Here is a 22,278-nt window from a genome sequence, read left to right on the forward strand (position 1 = left end):
GTAATTCCAGCCCCTTGTGGGATCTTTAGTGCTCTCCGAGCTGGGTTGGGTGTTTTTTGCAGACATTTCATGACCTACCTTGATAACATCATCAGTGCTAAGAGCAACCTCGTTCCCTTCTAGTACTGATGGTGTTATCTAGTTGGGTCATGAAATGTCTACAAAAAAACCCAATACCAGTGTCTGAGACCACGAAGGACCACACAATCGTCACTCTCTTCCTCCTCCTCCCTTCTAGCATTGATGATATTCCCTAGTTGCAAGAAAAAAACCTATCTCAGAGCAACAAGGACCCCACAGTTCATAGTGTATGGGTTACACATACTGTATTTTCAATTGATGACTCTCCCTAGAAGCACGGATGCAGGAAGGATACCCATGACAACTGCATTACACAAAGGCCACAACTTAGGACTTGCATCACATATTGGAAGGCGAGTTTGTTGTAACAATGCCATTGATGGTGTATCTTTGGGCATTCAATTTCATTTCATTGGCTCCGATATTTCAGCTGGGCTTTTATATCTGGTGGTTTTACCATAGATGTCATCCTAAGGAAAATTTGTGTAGTGGATTAAGTCTTAACGTGGTGTAATTAAAAAAAAAAAATATATTCAGGGTGATGTGTGAATCTGCCATACAGGTTATAAGGTGAAGGTGGATTAGTTAATGATGCTGGCTAAGCAGAACCTTAAATCTATGACATTTAGACTATAGAGGTTTTTGGTTTTTTTTACCAAAACAAAACATTGAAATATCGTACAAATATTTTCCCATGAACTAGATGGGAACTAGTTCATGGGAAACTAGATGAACTAGTTGTGATGTAATACATAGTGGTCACAATTGGCCTAGTCTTGGTTGCCCATGAAAGTTGTGTAGGGAAGATTGTTTCATTAATTAATTAATTCAATTTCTAGGCCACCCTACTCCTGAGACTCAGGGCGGCTTACAACATATTAATAGATAACAATGGAAGAAATCGAAATTAAGTAAAACAACACTATAAAACATCACTATAAAATCCCTTGACTTAAAACGTATCACAGACAACCCACCTCATACAACTCTGTCATATCTCCAACAATAATAGGGGATGGCACAAAGTAACCAAGTTTAGCAGTCCCACGCCTGCCGGCATAGATGTGTTTTTAAGTTGTTCCGGAAGGCCGGGAAAGTGGGAATGGTATGGATCTCCGGGCAGAGTTGATTCCAGAGGGCAGGGGCAGCCTCAGAGAAAGCCCTTCTCCTAGGGCCCGCCAGTCAGCATTGTTTGGCTGACGGGACCTGGAGGTCGATGGGATACACGAGACATTTCCGTGGGTAATCAGGTCCTAAGCCATGTAGGGCTTTAAAGGTGAACACCAACACTTTGAACTGCGTTTGGAGACTAGTTGGCAACCAATGCAACTTGCGGAGTGATGGCGAAACATGGGCATACCTGTATCTGAGAAGGTCCATGACAGCTCGCACGGCTGCATTTTGGATCAATTGCAGTCTCCGAACGCTCTTCAGAGGTAGCCCCATGTAGAGAGCATTAGTGGCCACAGTATCAACCTTATAAGAAAGTTGCACATTTGAGACCATTCTTTCCCTGCTAACTTTTCCGCGAAATGTTTCTTCTGCTCCAGAGAACTTCTAGCTGCAGAATTGCCCACTAAGCAAATCCAACAATCCACAGCTGCTTCTCATAAACTTTTCTTGGTACACACCTTTTTTTCTGCCCCATATAACTCCCAGCAACTCGAGATGAAGAATGTTTAAATAAATGACCTCTGATTTCTTGATTAAGGTATTTATTATTCTTTATTTTTTAAAAATCCATGTGCTAACAACCAAGCAATATAAAAAAAATAAAAACAAGGAGTTAGATAAGATTTGTACGCTTAACAAAAACAAGAAGAATTCATACATACATATATATATATATATACCATATAATATGACAGTGAGTACTACAATACTAGATGTTTCATTAATGCACCTTTTGCACCATTAATGCAAAATTATTTCTTGTTCAGTTCTTGAGAATCCAACATTATTCTTCTCTTGAGAGGATCGGTAATATTTTCATCATTTTGAACATTCAATTGCAATTTAGGTCCACATGAATAAATATTAGTAAGTAATCACATATGTCTGTGTTTCCAATAACTGGCAGTCATATCAATACTTGCTGTGATTGCTAGTATTATTGAAGCTATGTATGTGGTCACTTATTCATATCAATCCATGGGAAAATCTGTAGGGTGTAAACTGATATTTATATTTCGTTTCACATTATAGTTTTTATTTAATATGTTAATGTAAATTCTTCTCAATAAAGGCAATTAACAAACATCTGTGAAATTTAACAGCACACATTTCATGCTAATAATATTTATTCACAATTGTATCTATTAGGGGGGGGAAAGGACTGGGAAGGCTTTATTTTCCTTAGGCACTTCTCATAGAAACTGCTACCCTGAGAAACGTTTCCCCCCAATAACAGTGCCCCCAATGTCCCTATCTCATTAAAGTTTTTGGACGCTAATCTAAATAAATTTGATGATAAAAAAATGAGTACTGGAAATGTTATTTCCCCCTCAATTTAAGATTAAGAAAAGTCTTAATTTTAATAAAATTTAATGCTGCTTTCACTGAAGCCCAGTAAAGTAATAATATAATTATGGAAACGTTGGCAACCTATTTAAGAGTAGACTTCCCTTAATATCTTTGCAGATTTCAATAACTGTAGCATTCATTTCTGTTAGGTTTTTAAATCCCAGTTTTATTTGTGTAATCATCTTCTAATTTTTTTGCAAACTACTTTAACAATATAAAACACCCTGGTTAGCTCCTATTGAAGGGGTTTCCATGAAGGGTCATTATAAGATTGAGGGATTTAGATTCCCTCAATCTTCAGGGGGAAAAATTCTGCCATACAGTATTAAAAGATAGGATTTCCCCCATTTTTAGTTTTCTATTACAAATGTTACTTTTGGGCATGTTGTGATTATGCAAGCAATGTTATTCAGACTACAAATGTGGTTTTTCATTAAAAACGTGTACGTCCTGATTAGAGGCATTGTTTCAACAATTGCATTAATGAAGTGGATATCTAAATATTTGTTTTGTTGAACACATGCATAACGAAGAATGTGGGTGAATTTCTGAATGAATGAGGGCAGAGCTGGAGCAATAAATTACCTGAATAAGATATCTCCCCCACACACACACTTAATATACTCTGACTACAGCCAGTTATTCTGCTTTTCAAACCTAGAAAATAGTTGATCTGTAAAATTATTTGTCTCTTGTTCTCCCCCCCTCCCCCACCAGTAATTCCATATATTCATAAAACAAAAGGCAATTGGGAGTTTTCTTTTGATTGAGAGTGGGCAGAGACATTGTCCTCTGCTATTCCCTCGGGACAGGAAAAGTTAAAAAAATCTTTTTAAAAATTTAGCCTTAGGAGGATAGGACCTTGTCCCAAACTATAGGAGTAGAAGCAAGCAAACTACAACTAAGGAAAAAATGGATGAGTTTAGAATTTGTTAAATGCTCTTGGATTGTGGAAAGAAGAAATCACCTCCCGGTTCCTGTGGAATGAGAGGTTAAATCATGGGGACAAATGGGGAGCCTTATTGATGACCATTGGATCTGGTTGAAGGTCTCATTCCTCCAAGACTGTTCTTAATCCGATTAAAGAGTCCACCTTCCCTAAAAGCATCTGGAGTTAAATCATCACTATGAAAGATGATTCATCCTTCAATGCCAAAAATGTCTCAACAAGGACTCAGGTCACTTTGGAGGACCACCTGAAGAACATTATGTTCAGCATGTCTCCACCAGGAAAAGAAAGTCCCAGGAGGAATGGTTGCTCATACACTTCCTTCCCCTTTCTTTCTTCCATCCTTGCCAAGGACAATAGGCATGAGCCTTGCCTGCCACGGCTACTTGTGAAGCCTACGTGGAAAAGTAGGAGGGCTTTCTAGCTTCCCACTGTGGATTAAGACAAGGCAGGATGGGATCGGAGAGAAATTCCACCCTGACAGAGTTTACATCTACGTGCCTTGCAACTTCTATCAGAGCAAGTGAGGGAGAAAAAAAACACACAATTTAATGACAAAATGCCCTTGATTATATTATATACAAAGTACTTTGTCCTACAATCCTTGCACGAACGATGGTCAAACCCAGATGCATAGTCATGTTATCCGAAAGATTAGGACAGTTTTAAAATCATCTATTTCAACTATTAATTGGATGGGATAACACTGATTGCAGTCGCTTTTACTGGGCATGCTTGCAATTTTTTCCCTTCTTGTTCTTAGTTCCAGATTTTACTGAGATGCCGTTTTAAAGGATTTGTAAAACGTCTGAATCCCCCAATGTGGCCTTGCATGAAATCTGAATTATTATTTTTTAAAGGGAAAAGCTTACCAAAAGGAGAGAAGTATTTGGGGAAAAAAATATGCGGCTCTATTTGAGAAACATAAAACTGTACATTCAGTATTTCTCAAGAAAGTAATAAATGATCTTAAAACATTTCCATTTGTTGGTTCGGTAGAGAGGAACTGAATACCATGGCAGAAATTCACCTCGGGGGAATCCCCCTATGTATCCTGACTTCAGAAATGTGTTTTTTTAAAACGCCGTGAACGATCACGTATTCCCTTCAGCTATCTCATCTTTTTAAAAACAACAACAACAGCATACCAAATGAACAATTACATTATGTCTTAAGGAAAGATTTTAAAAGCCAGGTCACAAAGATAGCACACCAAGACCTGCCTGGATGCACTACAATGCTTTGGCTTCCTAGATAGATACTAGGTTTGACAAATTCATGGCAAAATGACGAGGGGAGAGGGGGGACACGAATCGATGCAGAATAATTGGAATAGCTGCCATAGGAGTCTTCTATTTGTGTTCTACTTAATGACACGAGGATGTGCTCAGAAGTGGTCATCTTTTTATACGCAGTCATAAAACGGATGCTGGTGTTAGGACAGAGAAGTTATATTCTTTTCCAGAAGTGTTGAGGCTGGAGTTTTGCTTCCATCTCTAGAAGCCACAATGCAAAGACATACCTGAATATACACTTCTTGTATTCGTTGTTCACGGCTTATTGCACTTCATGGCAGATCTGAATATTGACAGGCTCAGGGTGCGCTCGTACTGAGTTCTGTGGGAGCATCGAAAACTCCCCAAGTTGTGAATTATTCTTGCAATAACAGGGCCCAGCAAGCGCCATACTTACCCAAAATAAGCAGTCAAGGCCAAACCTCTAAGTGAATAGGCCCTGCCTGTTCTTTCTCACCTCATTTTTACTGTCCCATTGGGCAGCCTGTCAATGCATTAGAGAGAGAAACAGGAGGAGAAAAAAAGATCTAAAAAGCTGAGATCCAAGCTACAACATTTTGTTTGTTGCCCTGAATATAAATGCAACCTATGTCCGCCCCTTCCCTTTCAGAAGTGAGCCCAGGTTTCTTGTGAAAAACACACGGGAGGCTAATGATCATTAGCTCTTAAAACCCGAAACATCATAGAGTCCTTCGAAATATCTGATTAAGCTCAGCCATAATTTCAAGAATTGCTTTAAAATGGAATAGAGACCTTTAAAAAATTTTTTTAAAGCACCATATTCCAGGTGTTTATGGATATTTGTTAATAGTCTGAAAAGGACAGAGTGTTTCCGACTGAAACCTCTGCTTCCCTTTGAAAAATGTATTTTTTTGTTCTGAAGGTGTACTTCTTGACAAGCAGAAAGCTTAAAAAATACTTCTCATTAAAACACGCACACACAAAGATTTGGTAGAGAAAAACACATTGACGCAAATACTTGCTGAACGGTTAAGCCCTTTCCACTGAAACCTCGTTTTTGACAAGTCACACATTTATCCCATTAAAACGTGAAGTTGTTTCCGCTTTGGTAACCTCAGCTTTGTCCCCGATCCTCTTGATGGCTTCTTTTTTTTTTTTAATCCAACAAGATCTTAAAACAGCCTGACTTTATTTCTGTGAACCTGCCGAAAAAGGAGAGATTTAATTTAAACACTGTTCTGAATCACAAATTCAAACAGGAGCGAATAGAAGGAACAAGGCTATTTATTCCTTCCGTTTCAATTAACGATGTTATAACAAAACAACGTCTCCACGAGGGGGAAGCCATGTAGGCAGAAATATAATCTTTGGATTAAACTTTCATTATTTGCGTTGCGACAGAGGTGAAATGCTCCCGGTTCGCTCGGGCCTGTCGATCGTCGGAGAGCCGGCCGTGAAGGGAGCGTGAGGCTCAACCCATTTCCTCGGACACCATTTGGATTTCTTTTATACTTTGCACATGCGCAAAGCATTATGTGCACGCACAGAGCAGTGAAGGGCTGCTCGTCTTTAGCGCTACCGGTGCACTCTCCGAGGCTGTTGCCAAATTCGCTCACGCACCCTTTGCTGAGATTTGGCTTCTGCGCATGCGCAGTAAGAAAAATCCTATGTGAGGATTTAGATTTATTAGATTTGTATGCCGCCCCTCTCCGTAGAGGGCAAGAGTGAGATTTTGGCGATTTTTGCCGAGTTTTTGCCGAGTTTTTGCTTCTGCGCGCAGAAGCAAAAACTCGGCAAAAATCGCCAAAATCTCTCTTCACACAATCATCCCCATGAGATTTTGGTTGCTGCGCATGCGCAGAAGCCAAATCTTATGCAGGGGTGCACTTGCCCGCATCAGGGTCGTGCAGTTGCAAGCGCATCCAGGAATTTCCTACCGAGATGGAGCAGAGGACCTTGTAAGTAGCAGCTCATCCCTGGGGCAGAAGGTAGAAGAATCCAAATGGCAGCATCCGGGCGGGTGGGTGGAGCCTCGCGCTCCTTTTGCGACCGGCTCTCCGATGACTGACAGGCACCAGCGAACGGGGTTGCTGGTTTTATTTTGTGCGATCATGGATATAGTTGGTGTTTTAAAAAGTATCCTAGGTGCAACAACTCTTGTGTAGAGAAAGACACCAGATTGTGAAAAGGCTGCCAAAAAAACCCACTTGACAGTTGTTGTGAGTGCTCCTTGTCCACCTCAGGTCATGTCAGATTCTGAGGAGGATGAGCCAGGCCCCTCTGGATACCCTGACAGATGAAGCAGAGTGTGAGAGCAAGGGGAAAAGTCAATGACCTGAGTGAGCCTGAGGAACCACTAGAGGGGGCTGATATGACAATGGAGGAGTGGTCCTAGTCAGAGGATGAGGAAGACATTAGAGTGGAAAGTCAGTGAATAGACCCTCACTATAGAAGATTGCTTAGAAGGTGAGAAGAGTTGCCTAGTAAAAGGTATTAGTGTAATGACTTAGCCTCTTTGGTGTGTTTTGTCACTTCCAGGCAGTATAAAGGCAAAGGATCTTGGGAAATTGGGTGTTGTTCAATGGAAGAGATGTGAAACTGGGGGTGGGCTTGAACGAAGCTTTAAAACCATGATTTCTGCCTCAACAACACTCATTCTCTGCTGGATGCTTGTTGCCAGGAATCTAGTGAGTGTAAAACATATGCTTAAATGATAAATGGACTTTGTTATTTATTGGAATGCTAATTAGGTAGAGTTTGGTGTTTTTCCTGGACCTTGTTGACATTTATCTCCCCCCAAAAAAATCCTCCCTTCTCTGAGTCTTTTAAAACCTGCTTTTATTATGTGTGCTTATAGCAAAAAGGGTTTGATTTATTCATAAAATAAAGGATTTTTGAGTCGGGGGTTTTGCTCCGAGGGCTGTGCATAGAAGAACAGTAATATCCAAAGATTGATACAGGCAGTCCTCGACTTACAACCATAACTGAGCCCAACATTTATGTTGCTAAGTGAGACATTGGGGTTTTTTGCCTCATTGTCTGATTTTTCTTGCCGCGGCTGTTAAGTGAATCTCCGCCGTTGTTAAATTAGTAACATGGTTGTTAAGTGAATGTAGCTTCCGCCACTGACTTGGGCTCGTCAGAAGGTCGCAAAAGGGGATCATGTGATTCCCTCCTGGGACGCTGGATCCGTCATAAATAGAAGTTAGTTGCCAAGCATCTGAATTTGGATCACGTGACCATGGGGGATGTCAGGAATTAAAAATCTTGAGATAATATCTTAATGCAGAAGGTAGGCCTATGTTGAGAATGTTGAGTTGTTCTGAGGAAGTTGAGTGTGCAGCAACCTAGTAATTATGTAAATAGTATTTAACTATGCAAGAGCTCTCTGTTCTGTTTGCTGTGCTCTGTTGCTGTTTGTGAGAAGTGTGCTCTGAAGCTGCTGTATTGCTGTATTGATTTGTTGGTTCCTGTGAGTTATTGTAACTGAGATAGTTGTAGTGAGATATTAGTGTGATGTATGTATAGTATAGATAGTATACAGTAGTAGTGTAAATAAGAAGTAAATATATTTTTCCAAGACTTCCTACTGCTGCTCTATTTCATTGAAGACTTCAACTCCATTTCTACTGGTCTGTGGCTGGCTGGTTGGGTTGGTTAGCTGGTTGGGCTGGCTAGTTTCCGCAAATGCAGCTCTGATAGGGGATGCTGTCACTGTTGTTAAGTGCAAACAAAGGGTCACCGGTTCCTTTTTCAGCGATGTTGTAAGTTGAAACGGTCACTAAACGAACAGGTCCTATCCGAGGGTCACGTGATGCCTCTTGTGCGACCTTCTGACAAGCAAAGTCAATGGGGAAGCCGGGTTCATTTAATAACTGCGTTACTAACTTAACAACTGCAGTGATTCACTTAACAGCCGCGGCAAGGAAAGTTGCTGTGAAATGGGGCAAAAACTCACTGAACAGCTGTCTCACTTAGCAACGAGAAATGCTTCTTGGGGTCCCAGTTGGGGTCTTAAGTCAAGAATTATCTGCAGGGAATCACAACTAGACTATCAATTTAGCCTTTCTAGAAAACAAAGAGCACCAGTCCTGAAGCGGTTAAAATGTGAAACTATTAGGTTACCAGATGTTGAAAACTCACCTGAATTTGTGGCTGGTGAGGTATTTCGTAACTGCTGGCTTGATCCGAGCAACTCCTCCCTGGCTATGGTTTCCCCTTCCGGTGATCACGTAGAGATACGGTATACCGCCTGCCAGGCTGTACTCTGTTTCGCAAGAAGGATAAACGTTCTCTCTTCAGAGATTTGGCATTTTAAACTTACATATTTACAGAGTTGGAAAGGACCTTGTAGGTCATCTAGTCCACCCCCCACCTTGCCCAAGCAGGAGACCCTAAACCAGTGATGGCGAACCTTTTTTGGTTCATGTGCCAAAAAGGTGTGTGTGTGCGCTAGCGTTTTATTAGTAGTATTATTGAAGTACAGTGGTACCTCATCTTACGAACACCCCTTCTAACGAACTTTTCAAGATACGAACCCGGTGTTTAAGATTTTTTTGCCTCTTATTCCGAACTATTTTCACCTTACGAACCCAAGCAGCTGCTGCTGGGATGAAGGGATTTCTTTCCCCCCCCTTTTTTGAAGAAAGAAAAGGGAGGGGCTGCTTGGAGTAGGAAAGATTTTGCAGAGAACAACGTGCTTGCAAAGGCACTGAAAGGGTGTCTTTTGAAGAAAGAAAAGGGAGGGGCAGTTTGGGGGAGGAAAGATTTTGCAGAGAACAACGTGCTTGCAAAGGAACTGAAACGGTGTCTTTTTAAGAAAGAAAAGGGAGGGGCAGTTTGGGGGAGGAAAGATTTTGCAGAGAACAACGTGCTTGCAAAGGAACTGAAAGGGTGTCTTTTTAAGAAAGAAAAGGGAGGGGCAGTTTGGGGGAGGAAAGATTTTGCAGAGAACAACGTGCTTGCAAAGGAACTGAAAGGGTGTCTTTTGAAGAAAGAAAAGGGAGGGGCAGCTTGGGGGAGGAAAGATTTTGCAGAGAACAACATGCTTGCAAAGGAACTGAAACGGTGTCTTTTGAAGAAAGAAAAGGGAGAGGCGCCCCCCTTGCCTTTCTTCCTTCCCACTCACCCTTTAGCCTAGCCTTGCTTCTTCCACCCGCCCCCTTTAGCTGCTCCTCCCTGCCCTCTGTTCACCTCCCTTCTAAAGTTTGGGATTTTCCTGAAGGATTTGCACGCATTATTTGCTTTTACATTGATTCCTATGGGAAACATTCTTTCATCTTACGAACTTTTCACCTTACGAACCTCCTCCTGGAACCAATTAAGTTCGTATGATGAGGTACCACTGTAAATAACTGCATACAAACTGGGTGTTGTGTTACATACTTGGCGGGGACAGAACCACTCTTACCTTTGGTTTTCTCCTGCAGGACTCTAGAGAGGTGGCCCAAAGCTTCATCAACGTGAAGACCATGAAGGTCCAAAAGGTTGATGGGCAGCTTTTCAGCATTGACTTTCTGAAATATTTGCTCAGCCGCATCTTGGTTGGCTTCTTTCATCTTCTGCTCATGAAGCTGACCCTTGAGTCAAAAGACACACAACAGCAATGTTTAAGTGCCATCCCAGCTACGGGGAGCACTGTTCCACCACAAGCAAAGAGCTGAACCCTTTCTTAGCGTCTCACAATAGTGAGCTGAGTCATTTGACCGCACTGGTCAGTTACAGCTGTTTCGGGTAGCTCCAGTTCAACTGAACATAGCTATGAAGCAGGAACAGGAAGAGGGAAGAATGAATGAAAAATGGAGGAAATTAAAAACATTACAGGGTTCCCTATTTTTTGGACTATAAGATGCACTTTTTTATCTCCCAAAAGGGGGTTAAAGTGTCTGTGTGTCTTCTAGATATTGCCGAAGCCCCACCCACCTGTCGGACATTTTTTGCCCTCCACATGCCTCATTATCAGGTCTTTTTTTGGCCTTTTTCGGACTATAAGAAGCACCTAAATTTTGAAAAACGTTTTTGGCCTCCATGTGGACCATTTTTGGGCTGTTTCCACCTTTTTTCCTACCCATTTATGAGTCTTTTTTCAGCCCGTTTTTGAGTTTTTTTCTGGCCTATTTTCGAGGGTCTTTTTGGCCCGTTTTTTGGGCTTTTTCCGGGTCATTTTTGAGGCTTTTTTCAGCCTGTCATTTGTGTGGCTTTTTGGGTCATGTTTTTGAGGCTGTTTTGGAGCTGTCTCCCCCCCCCCCCCCCGCCCTCAAATATGGGCCAAAAAAAGCCTGAAAAAATTGGACTAAAAAAGCCTCAAAAGTGGGCCGGAGAAAGCCTAGAAAAGGGGCTGAAAAATGCCACCCTCCAAAAAAAGCCTCAAACTGGGCAGAAAAAAGACTTGTAAATGGTTGGAAAAGGCCCCAAAATAGGCCACACGGAGGCCAAAAATGTTTTCCTCCTCAAAATTTAGGTGTGTCTTACAGTCCCAAAAATACAATATCTGTGATTGACTACAAAAAGCAACTGATCCCGAATATGGTTAGTTCTCAACTTATAGGCCACAATTGAGCCCTAAATTCCAGTTGCAAAGTAAAAAATTGGTTAAGTGAACTATGTTGTGATTTTTCTCGCCAGATTTCTTAAGCCAGTCAGGATACAGGTAGCCACCGACTTACAAGCATTCCTTTAGTGACTGAGTGTTTTTCGCACTTGCAACCGTTGCTGCTGCATCCCCATGGTCACGTGATCCAAATTTGGGTGCTTGGCAAGTGACTCACATTCATTCATTCATTCATTCATTCATTCATTCATTCATTCATTCATTCATTGGATTTGTATGCCGCCCCTCTCCGGAGACTCGGGGCAGCTAACAGCGACAATAAAACAGTGTACAATAGTAATTTGGTATTAGAAATGATTAAAAATCCATTAATATAAAAACCAAACATACATACAGACATACCATGCATAGAATTGTAAAGGCCTAGGAGGAAAGAGGATCTCAATTCCCCCATGCCTGGCAGAAGAGGTGGGTTTTAAAGTTGTTTACGAAAGGCAAGGAAGGTGGGGGCAGTTCTAATCTCTGGGGGGAGTTGGTTCCAGAGGGCCGGGGCCGCCACAGAGAAGGCTCTTCCCCTGGGTCCCGCCAGGCAACATTGCTTATGATGGTTGCAGTGTCCTGGGATCATGCCGTCTCCTTTTGCAACCTCCTGACCAGCAAAGTCAAGATTCACTTAACCGGGTTTCTAACTTAACAACTGCAGGGATTCGCTTAACAGCCGTGGGATGAAGAGTCATCCAACGGGGTGCAACCCACTTAAGCGATGTCTCGCTTAGCAACAGAAACGCTGGGCTGAGCTGTGGTTGTATGTAGAGGACTGCCTGTATTCGTTTCACCCTCCAGGAAATCGTGGAGGTGAAGGGAGGAAGACAATCCACATTTCACAACAATTCTTGAGAGCCGCAGAATTATATCATCTGAGAAAACCACAACCTGCTTCCTCTTGTTCCTGTGCAGTTTGTGGCTTTCCGGAATGGGGGTCGTCGTGCTGCTTCGTCACTGTTTAAAACAAAAGTTTACCTGTTGCACATAAAATGCCGCCACTGGCTTCATCCCCATGCGATACGCTTCTCCGGCTTTCCTTAGACATTCTTGCCTTTGCTGCTGGTGAAGGAACGCCTCGGCCCTGAAGTCCTCGTAGCCTGGATATTGAGTGTCTTGGAACCCCTTCTCACTCATAATGTCTTCCAGTTCTCTCGTCTTCTTAGCCTGGGATTGGAAAGGGAGGTACTTATTGGACACAATTCAAGGCTAAAGCTCACTGGCTTAGCTCAAGGGCAAGCAAGAAATAGCCAGGTGAGCTTTGTTTAAGTGCCAATAGAAGAATATATTTCTACAAATATATTTGTACGAATGAAGACAAGTATCAGGGTGTCCAGGGAAAAGCATTTTGAAATTCCCTGATATTTCCCTGACACTTGCGATCTAGTTAAGGCATGGTCGTAGATGACGTCATACCAAACGGCTAAGCCGTGGAGAAATATCAGTAGCTGAGGAAGCAAGTTGTTGCCACAGTTATGCTCATTTTTGCTTGACTCTGCCTGGCAGCGGGGTTCGGGTTTTTTAACATGATTTTCCCGATTTTTAAACATTTAAATACAGTTTGTTTTTTTCCCTGATTTATTCCGGGTTTTTTCATGAATTTTCTGATATTTCCCAAACTGCTGATTTCCCTGATAATTCCCTGATTTCCCTGTTTTCCAGGTTTGCTGGACACCCTGAAGTATACGCGTCCCAGGGTAATGTTGCAGGATCCAATCTATCTGTAGCTCAGAGTGGAACTGCGGGGTCTTTGATGCTCTCTGAGCTTGGTAGTTTTCTTGCAGATGTTTCATGATCCAAACGATTTAACCTAAACAAGTGCAAAGTTATGCACATCGGGGCAAAGAACCCCAATTATACTTACCAACTGATGGGGACCAAACTTTCTGAGACAACCCAAGAAAGGGATCTTGGGGTTTTGGTGGACAGCTCAATGAAGATGTCAACCCTGTGCGCAGCAGCAGTAAAAAAAAGCAAATCCCATGCTTGGCATGATTAGGAAGGGAATCGAAAATAGGTCAGCAAGTGTTGTATTGCCTCTGTACAAATCGATGGTGAGACCACACTTGGAGTACTGTGTACAGTTCTCGTCACTGTACCTCAAGAAGGATATAATGGAACTGGAAAAGGTGCAAAAAAGGGCAACAAGAATGATCAAGGGAATGGAGCATCTCCCTTATGAAACCAGGCTGAAACGCCTTGGTCTCTTTAGCCTTGAAAGACAGCGTTTAAGGGGTGACTTGATCAAAGTGTATAAAATCATGCACGGGATAGAAAAAGTAGATAGAGAAAAATCCTTTTCTCTATCACACAATACTAGGACGAGGGGGCACTCCCTAAAGCTCATAGGTAAGAAAGTGAGGACAAATCAAGGGAAATATTTCTTCACCCAGAGGGTCCTTGGTTTATGGAATTCACTCCCAGAAGAGGTCGTGACAGCTGTCAGCCTTGATAGCTTCAAGGCAGGATTAGACAGATTCATGGATGCCACCTCTATGTTGGTTGAGGCAGGCAGGATTCCCTTGAGTACCACATGTTGGAGGTCAGGGGAAAGGGAGGGTTTTGCCTTTTCTTTCTGCTCAAGATCCCCATGGACAATTGGTGGGCCACTGTGTGACACAGAATGCTGCACTCGATGGGCTTTGGAATGATTCAGCAGGGCTCTTCTTATGTTCTTAACTGGGAAACATCATCGATGCTAGAGAGGGTTTGCGGAGTGGAGCAGAGAGAGAAGGAAAGGAAAAAGAAGGAAAAGATGACTATGGGGGTCCCTCAAGTTATCTCAGTTTTCTTGGGGAAGTTTCAGGACCCAACAAGGGGACATCATCAGTGTTAGAAGAGAATTTATGGAGGGGGAAGTGGCGGAAGAGAAAGGCTGTTGGTCATTGGTGCCCTCTGAGATTGGTGGTTTTCTCGTGGACATTTCATGACCCTATTAAGTAACATCATCAGTGCAAGAAGGGAGCGGTTTTTGCTCTCTGTTTCTATCCAAGCAGCTTGCCCTGTCAATATTTTTTTTTGTAAAAGTTTTTTTAAAATTTGTTACACAGTCCACATAATCATCAATACATATCCCATAATATCTCAAGCTTTTACATAGATTATATATGACTGTTCAGTAAACAATAAACAAGCCTAATGATCTTACATCTATCATGAGTAGGGTGTCGACATTCCTTCATGGATGCTGTGCTAGAGTTGGGGTGCTTGAAAATGCCCTCCCGAAACCTGATTTCTGCCTTGCTAAAAAAAACTTTGCCAGATGCTGCATGACTGTTAGAAACTTGGTGAGCTGAATTTTCTCTTCTATGATGAATTCCCTTTCTTATCTCAATGGAATGCCATTAGGCCGAAGTTGGTGCCTTTCCCGGAACCTTATCTGCTTTTCGCCTCCGAGAGAAAAATACTCCCTGACATTTTATTCAGACTACTTTTCACTTTCTGCTACATTTTCTAATAAAGAGGGTGATTTTAAAACTGAAAGTAGTGAGTTTCACTCCGAAAGCCTGGGAATAGAACACCCAGCTTGCCTAATGAAACGTCTGCAAGAAAACCAACCAAGCTCGGAGAGAATCAACCCTTCGCTTAAGTGTTTGTAAAAGCCCCTTTCGGGAAACAAGATTTGCAACGCTCCTGCAAGACAGCTTTTACCTTTTTCTCTCGGGTCTTGGAAGTGTTGCTAGGAGAACGCCTGGCATTCTGAGCGGTCTCTTTAGCGATCACTGTTTTGATGGGATCTGCCTCTAGAACGCTATTGAGAAACTGGACGGTTTGTTCCAAGGAATAGCTGACGAATTTAAAAAAAATAACAACATAAGGAGTCACTTCAGGCGGAGTAACTTTCCTGTAGCTGATGCGCATCGTTATTATGAAAGAAAGCCTCACTTGTAATCCTTGAAGATGTCCATCAAAAAGTTTGCGCTGATAGTTGGGAATAACTCCAAAAGTTGCTTTTCCTTCAGTTTCGCAGCGCAGTCCTTTTTAGCCATGCAAGGAAAAGGTTTCTAATCCACAAAAAGAAAAAAAAAACAATTATTCCTCTGAAGTATTTCTACAATGATAACAGGGCAAATATTAAATCATGGCACCATTTCCCCATGGTTTTTTGCATCAGTTATTCGGAGTCAGTCTTCGGAGAGGGGCGGCATACAAATCTAATTAATAATAATAATTATTATTATTATTATTGTTATTGTTATTATTATTATTATTATTATTATTATTATTATTATTATTATTATTACCATATCTACTTGCACAAAAGCCTGTCTGCACGTAAGCCAACTCATAAATTTCTAAACAAAGGATCATGAAAATTACATTTTTCATGGTATTTTGGATTAAAAATTTGGGAGTTGGCTTATCCAGAGATACATACGGGAAACAGGGGTATTGGACTTTTAAAAAGCATCATGATACCGTGTTTCCCCGAAAATAAGACCCCGTCTCATATTTTTTTGAACCCTGAAATAAGCGCTTGGCCTTATTGCCTTGCACTCAAAAGCCTGATTGGGCTTATTATCGGTATGTGTGTGTGTTATTTGGGGGGAAACAGGGTAGATCCTGGGACATAAACCCAGCCATGGATAGGATGAAGCCGATTTTTTAATTGTCTTTTGGGCACCTAAAATTCTTGCCTTATCCATAAGTATACAGTACAAGTCCTTGATTTGCTATTGTAATTGAGCCCAAAATTTATTTTGTTAAATGAAACTTACTGAATTTTACTTCATTTTACGACCTGTCTTGCCACAGTTGTTTAGTGAATCACTGCAGTCGTTAAGATAGTGACATGTTTTTAAGTGAATCTGGCTGCCCTATTGACTTTGCTTGTTAGGAGGTTGCAAAAGGCGATACTGCAACTGTCATAAATATGAGTCAGAACCCGGTGTCTGAATTTTGATCCTACGGATGCTACAACAGTCATGTGGGAAATAGTCATGTCAACTTTTCCAGTGTCATTATAACTTTGAATGCTCACTAAACGGACTTGTTGCAAATTAAGGTCTATCTGTTACTGTACTTTAAAAAAGTATTACCATATACAGCATAGTGCCCAGCCACACATAGGCGAACCTAATATTTTGAGGGCATTTTGGTATCTAAAATTCTTGGCTTTTCTATATAAACTACTGCAGGGGTGTCCAACCTTGGCAACTTTAAGACTTGTGGACTTCAAACTCCCAGAATTCCTCAGCCAGCTTTGCTGGCCCTACTGGGAAGAGCACAACAGGGAACACAATGCTGCAAAGCCAATGGAGGACCGGCAGCTGGGTTGTTAGGAACCCTTGTCACAACACACAGCTCAGGATGAGGCATCCAGGAAGTACAGTCGGCAGAGGCCGGCAGCGATACCGTACCACCGTTAGTTTTTCTTGCAGCGCAATTTCTTCCGACATGATCTCCCGAAGCGATACTCTCTGCGTGTGGACGTTCCAATGGTCCATGTAGGGGAAAACATCGGAAGCTGCCGAGGTTTCAGCCGACCCAGCTGTAGGTAAGCTTCCCTGCTCTTGAAAATTGGCGGCTTCCTGGGCAAGGATGTCATCCAATTTGCCTGGGTACAGCTGTTCAAATAGCATGGGGTCTTTAAAACAAATAACAATGGAAGATATAAGTGACGTTTTATTTAGATTTTTTTTAAAAAGATGAACTTAAAAGAAAATAAGGGGAGGGACTCGAATGCAATGGGTTTTTTCTGTATTTCAAAATCAGCTGAAATTATGAACTAGAGTGATACCTCTAGTTACGAACTTAATTCCCCGAGTCTTCGGAGAGGGGCGGCATACAAATCCAAGTAATAAATAAATAAATAAATAAATAAATTCCTTCCATGACCAGATTCTTAAGGAGAAAAGTTTGTAAGAAGTAATTTTTCCCCTAGGAATCAATGTAAAAGCAAATAGTGTGCGATTGGGGAAACCACAGGGAGGGTGGAGGCCCTGTTTCCTTCCACGAGATTCCTAGAGAGGCCCCACAGAGGCTTCTCCCCACCTTTTCCAGCCCTGTTTCCTCCAATGAGATTCCTAGAGAGGCCCCACAGAGGCTTCTCCCTGACTTTTCCAGTTACAGTTTCGGAGGCTCGGGTTTGTAAGTGGAAAATGGTTCTTGAGAAGAGGCAAAACAATCTTGAACACCTGGTTCTTATCTAGAAAAGTTCGTAAGTAGAGGCGCTTGTAAGTAGAGGTACAACTGTACAGAATTAGAATCAAGACTATTGTCCCTTTCAATGTGGACAGGGAAATAAATTCATCATATTACTCCCCAAAATACATCATGTGTATCAATTCTATTTTAGTGTTCTTTACTGAAATAGTTACTATTATTTATAAATTGTTCGCCTAGTTCCATTTTGTATATCTTCATTGAGGAGGTTGCCCCCAACAATCTTGGTCCTCAATCTTGGCCCCCCCCAAGTCTTTGGAGAGGGCTGGCATACAAATCTAATAAATTATTATTATTATTATTATTATTATTATTATTATTATTATTATTATTATTATTATTATGTTATTGTTATTATTATTATTGTTATTATTATTATTATTATTATTATTATTATCATCATCATTTTTACTCAACCTCAGAAAGATGGAAGGTTGAGTCAACCTTTGGCCGGTGAGATGCTGCACTTTTTTTAAATTGTCAAACATGAAAAATTGGCAGCTATAAACTACATGGACTTATACACAAAGAGAACAAAGTCACAAAAGGGATACATTTCTGGGGGGAGAAAGCAATATTGAAACCCTCTGCTGTTTGTCAGTTTAGCCTGCTTATATTTCATCAAGCACAGCAACTTTTAGACGTGTGGACTAACTCATTGTATATGTGATGTACAATGACAATAAAAGCTTTGGACTTCAATTCCCAGAATTCTCCAGCCTGTTAAAGTTGCGTTTTTCAGAAGTTATCCAGCCCAACTAACCAGCCACAGACCAAGATATCAGAAACTGAAGTCTTTGAATGAATACAATGTAGCAGGAGTTCTTGAGAAAATATTTACTTCTTTGTAGTAAAAACCCCTATCTATTTACACTATAACTATCCCACTAGAGCAGTGTTTCCCAACCTTTTTTGAGCCGCGGCACATTATTCACATTTACAAAATCCTGGGGAACATTGAGCGCAAGGGGGGGGGCGCACTAAAAAAAGTTTGGACAAAAAAAATCTCTCCCTCCCTTTCACTCTATTTCTCTCTCTCTGCCTCTTTCTCTCGCTCCCTTCCTTCCTCTTTCTTTCCCCCTCTCTCTCCATCCCTCTGTTTCTCCCTTCCTTCCTCTCTTTTTTGTTCTCCTTCTCTCTCCCTCCTTCCCACACCGGTTGGGAAACACTGCACTAGAGCAGTGATTTTCAACCTTTTTTGAACCGCGGCACATTTTTTACATTTACAAAATCCTGGGGCACACCACCAACCAAAATGACACAAAAAGACACTCTAAGACACACTCCTCTCTTTTTCCATCCCTTTCTCCTCCCCCTCTTGAACCATTTCCAAAAACAGGTGAGGGCTGGGGGGTTTTCTCTCTTATTTTTTGGGTGCTTTTTATCATATGCTTTAAATCAAGAGTCACTTCTCTCTCTCTCTTTTGTTTCTCTCTCTTTCCTCATTCTCTGTCTCAATCGTTTTCTCATCTCTTTTTTCCTCCCCATTTTGCTCATTTCTCTCTCTCTCCCTTCCTCTTCTTTTCTCTCTCTCTTGCTTTCTATCTCTTTCTCTCTCTTGCTTTCTTTCTCTCTCTCTCTCTTGCTTTCTCTCTCTCTCTCTCTCACTTGCTTTCTCTCTCTCACTCTTTCTCTCTTTCTCTCACTCTCTCAGCAAAAAGTTGTGAGACCAGAACCTGAGCTTCCTTCTTCGCGGCACACCTGACCATGTCTCGTGGCACACTAGTGTGCCATGGCACACTGGTTGAAAAACACTGCACTAGAGGACACTATTACAATATTACTACAGGCCATCCACAACAAACCACAAGTCACACCTATGCAAAGGTGCATTACATTTTATACATTTGTCCACCAATCGGGTTGTAGTACACTCTGTAGATTCACGGTGACTCAGTACAGTAATACCTCATGATACGAACTTAATTGGTGCAAGGAGGAGGTTCGTAAGTCGAAAGGTTCGTAAGACGAAACATTGTTTCCCATATGAAACAATGTAAAGTCAATTAATCTGTGCAACCAAAAAAACCCCCGCAAAAACGGCGTTCGGCGACTGCTGGGAAGCCGCGCGGCTGTTTTAAAAGGTGACAGCCGGCCTGGGGGGGCTTCCCAGCAACCTCCCGAAGCCCGAACCAGGAAGTTCGGCAAAAGTTCAGGGTTCGGGGGGGTGCTGTGACCTTTTAAAACAGCCGCGCCGCTTCCCAGCTGTCTCCCGAAGCCGAACGCCAAAGCCGAACTTCCGCGTTCGGCTTCGGGAGATAGCTGGGAAGCGGCGCGCCTGTTTTAAAAGGTCACAGCCGGTCTGGGGGGCTTCCCAGCACCCCCCCCAAACCCCGAACTTTTGCCGAACTTCCAGGTTCGGGGTGGTGCTGGGAAGCCCCCCAGGCCGGCTGTGACCTTTTAAAACAGCCGTGCCGCTTCCCAGCTGTCTCCCGAAGCCGAACGCCAAAGCCGAACTTCCGCGTTTGGCTTCGGGAGACAGCTGGGAAGCGGCGCGGCTGTTTTAAAAGGTCACAGCCGGCCTGGGGGGCTTCCCAGCAACCTCCCGAACCGAACCCGGGGTTCAGAAAAATTTTGCCTCTTCTTACAAACGTTTTTCGAGTTACAAACCGGCGTTCGGGAGGCTTCTGGGAAGCCCCGCCGCCCGGCTGTCACCTTTTAAAACAGCCGCGCGGCTTCCCAGCAGTCTCCGAATGCCGGTTCGTAACTCGAAAAAAGTTCGTAAGAAGAGGCAAAAATTTTCTGAACCCCGGGTTTGTATCACGAGTTGTTCGTAAGACGAGGGGTTCGTATCTTGAGGAACCACTGTATTCCTTTCTTGTTACAGTCATTACGGTAATTATACTCATCTTTCCTACATTTGGAATATTACATCAGGTCAATACTAATCCTGACCTAGCCAGCCGTGGGAGTTGAAGTCCACACATTAAGAAACATTGATAGCTGGAGCAGCCATAGAAGGAAGCAAGATCTTTGCCATGGTCGATTTTTATGAACAGAAGATCTGTGAGAATCGAAGACGGTACTTACTTTCTTCAAGGAGTTTGTGCAGTTCTTCTTCTTCTCTCCTCTGACGCTTCTAAATCAAAACATGGATAATATTAGTACATCGTAAGTACTAACAGGACACTTTAAGACTGCCATTATCTTGTCGGTGCCAAAAATAAAAAAAGTCTTCAAGCCACGGGTCATAATGATTATCCTCCAATTGCACTTACGTCCATCGTTATTCAGAAGAAAAGGATTTAGGGGTAGTGATCTCAAAATGGGTGAACAGTGCAGTCAGGCGGTAGGGAAAGCAAGTAGGATGCTTGGCTGCATAGCTAGAGGTATAACAAGCAGAGAGAGGGAGATTATGATCCCGCTATATAGAGTGCTGGTGAGACCACATTTGGAGTACTGTGTTCAGTTCTGGAGACCTCACCTACAAAAAGATATTGACAAAATTGAACGGGTCCAAAGACGGGCTACAAGAATGGTGGAAGGTCTTAAGCATAAAACGTATCAGGAAAGACTTAATGAACTCAATCTGTATAGTCTGGAGGACAGAAGGAAAAAGGGGGACATGATTTAAACATTTAAATATGTTAAAGGGTTAAATAAGGTCCAGGAGGGAAGTGTTTTTAATAGGAAAGTGAACACAAGAACAAGGGGACACAATCTGAAGTTAGTTGGGGGAAAGATCCAAAGCAACATGAGAAAATATTATTTTACTGAAAGAGTAGTAGATCCTTGGAACAAACTTCCAGCAGACGTGGTAGATAAATCCACAGTAACTGAATTTAAACATGCCTGGGATAAACATATATCAATCCTAAGATAAAATACAGAAAATAGTATAAGGGCAGACTAGATGGACCATGAGGTCTTTTTCTGCCGGCAGACTTCTATGTTTCTATGTTTCTAAGTGTTTTGGAAGACTGATAAAGGACGTCATTATATACAGCCTGTTTGACTCACTTCATCTTGCTTTCTATCCAAATCATAGGGAAAACTCCCTGACACAATGCAGTTCCGGGTTGGTGGAGAGCCCAGACAAGCTGTTGCTGGGTGCGTCTGCCCAGGAGAAGGGAGGAAGGGCTCTGTCCATCTATGTGTCCAGACCAGGTGTGGTTTTCATGCAAAGTCATCAGAATATCAACTGACAACAAATAGCACTCCTTACTAGCACTGATGACGTTACCTAATTTGGGTAATGAAACATCTGCATGAAAACAGGCAAGTTAAGAGGGCACCAAGGACCCCACAAAAGAAATTATTGTTGTTTCGGAAAAGGCAGGCAGAGCCATGCACATCTGTGTATCAAGGATTCAACGGCCAGTGTGTATATAGAAAAGGTGAAAATAAAGGTTATCTTGTCATCCCATCTCATCTTATCCTATGCCCGTATGGTTGTCAACCATATTGGGTATAGTTTTTTTTATTTCCCCCACCATAAAATAAAACAATATATAGTTATAAACACAACCACAATGCTTAAAATCAAACATATATAAACTTTTCTTATTACTCACTCAATGGAGGCTCTTATGTCTCCTCATCTAAAAATTTCTATCAATTTTATACAACATTGTCAATTCTTAAAAGTCTAAATTAGAATTCTTTTTCTCTGTCTTACTATAAAAAGTTACATTACATCAATGCAAACATTAATAAAATCTCTTTTATCTAAATTTTAATACTGTATCATATAGCTAATAAAAAATTCTATA

At 41.9% G+C, this 22,278-nt stretch overlaps 1 protein-coding gene and 1 long non-coding RNA gene across 4 annotated transcripts in view; one reads left to right on the forward strand and one right to left on the reverse strand.

Annotated features, from left to right (window-relative positions):
• The window catches only part of LOC139170200 (uncharacterized), a 62,602-nt gene extending 51,961 nt beyond the window's left edge, over positions 1 to 10,641 (forward strand). The window contains exon 2 of the long non-coding RNA XR_011559577.1: positions 10,239 to 10,641. This is a non-coding gene — a long non-coding RNA (uncharacterized lncRNA). The remainder of the gene's footprint in view (positions 1 to 10,238) is intronic.
• N4BP2 (NEDD4 binding protein 2) overlaps positions 1,788 to 22,278 on the reverse strand; it is a 45,232-nt gene continuing 24,741 nt past the window's right edge. For all 3 annotated transcript variants that reach the window (XM_070757071.1, XM_070757069.1, XM_070757070.1), the window contains 8 exons: positions 20,597 to 20,645; positions 16,762 to 16,988; positions 15,287 to 15,405; positions 15,053 to 15,188; positions 12,380 to 12,568; positions 10,220 to 10,388; positions 8,953 to 9,076; positions 1,788 to 6,011 (listed from right to left, as the gene is read on the reverse strand). In XM_070757071.1, the coding sequence (XP_070613172.1) occupies positions 5,966 to 6,011; positions 8,953 to 9,076; positions 10,220 to 10,388; positions 12,380 to 12,568; positions 15,053 to 15,188; positions 15,287 to 15,405; positions 16,762 to 16,988; positions 20,597 to 20,645 (1,059 nt within the window). In that variant the 3' untranslated portion in view covers positions 1,788 to 5,965. The remainder of the gene's footprint in view (positions 6,012 to 8,952; positions 9,077 to 10,219; positions 10,389 to 12,379; positions 12,569 to 15,052; positions 15,189 to 15,286; positions 15,406 to 16,761; positions 16,989 to 20,596; positions 20,646 to 22,278) is intronic.

Source organism: Erythrolamprus reginae, chromosome 7, assembly GCF_031021105.1.
Source record: "Erythrolamprus reginae isolate rEryReg1 chromosome 7, rEryReg1.hap1, whole genome shotgun sequence".
NCBI lineage: Eukaryota > Metazoa > Chordata > Lepidosauria > Squamata > Dipsadidae > Erythrolamprus > Erythrolamprus reginae.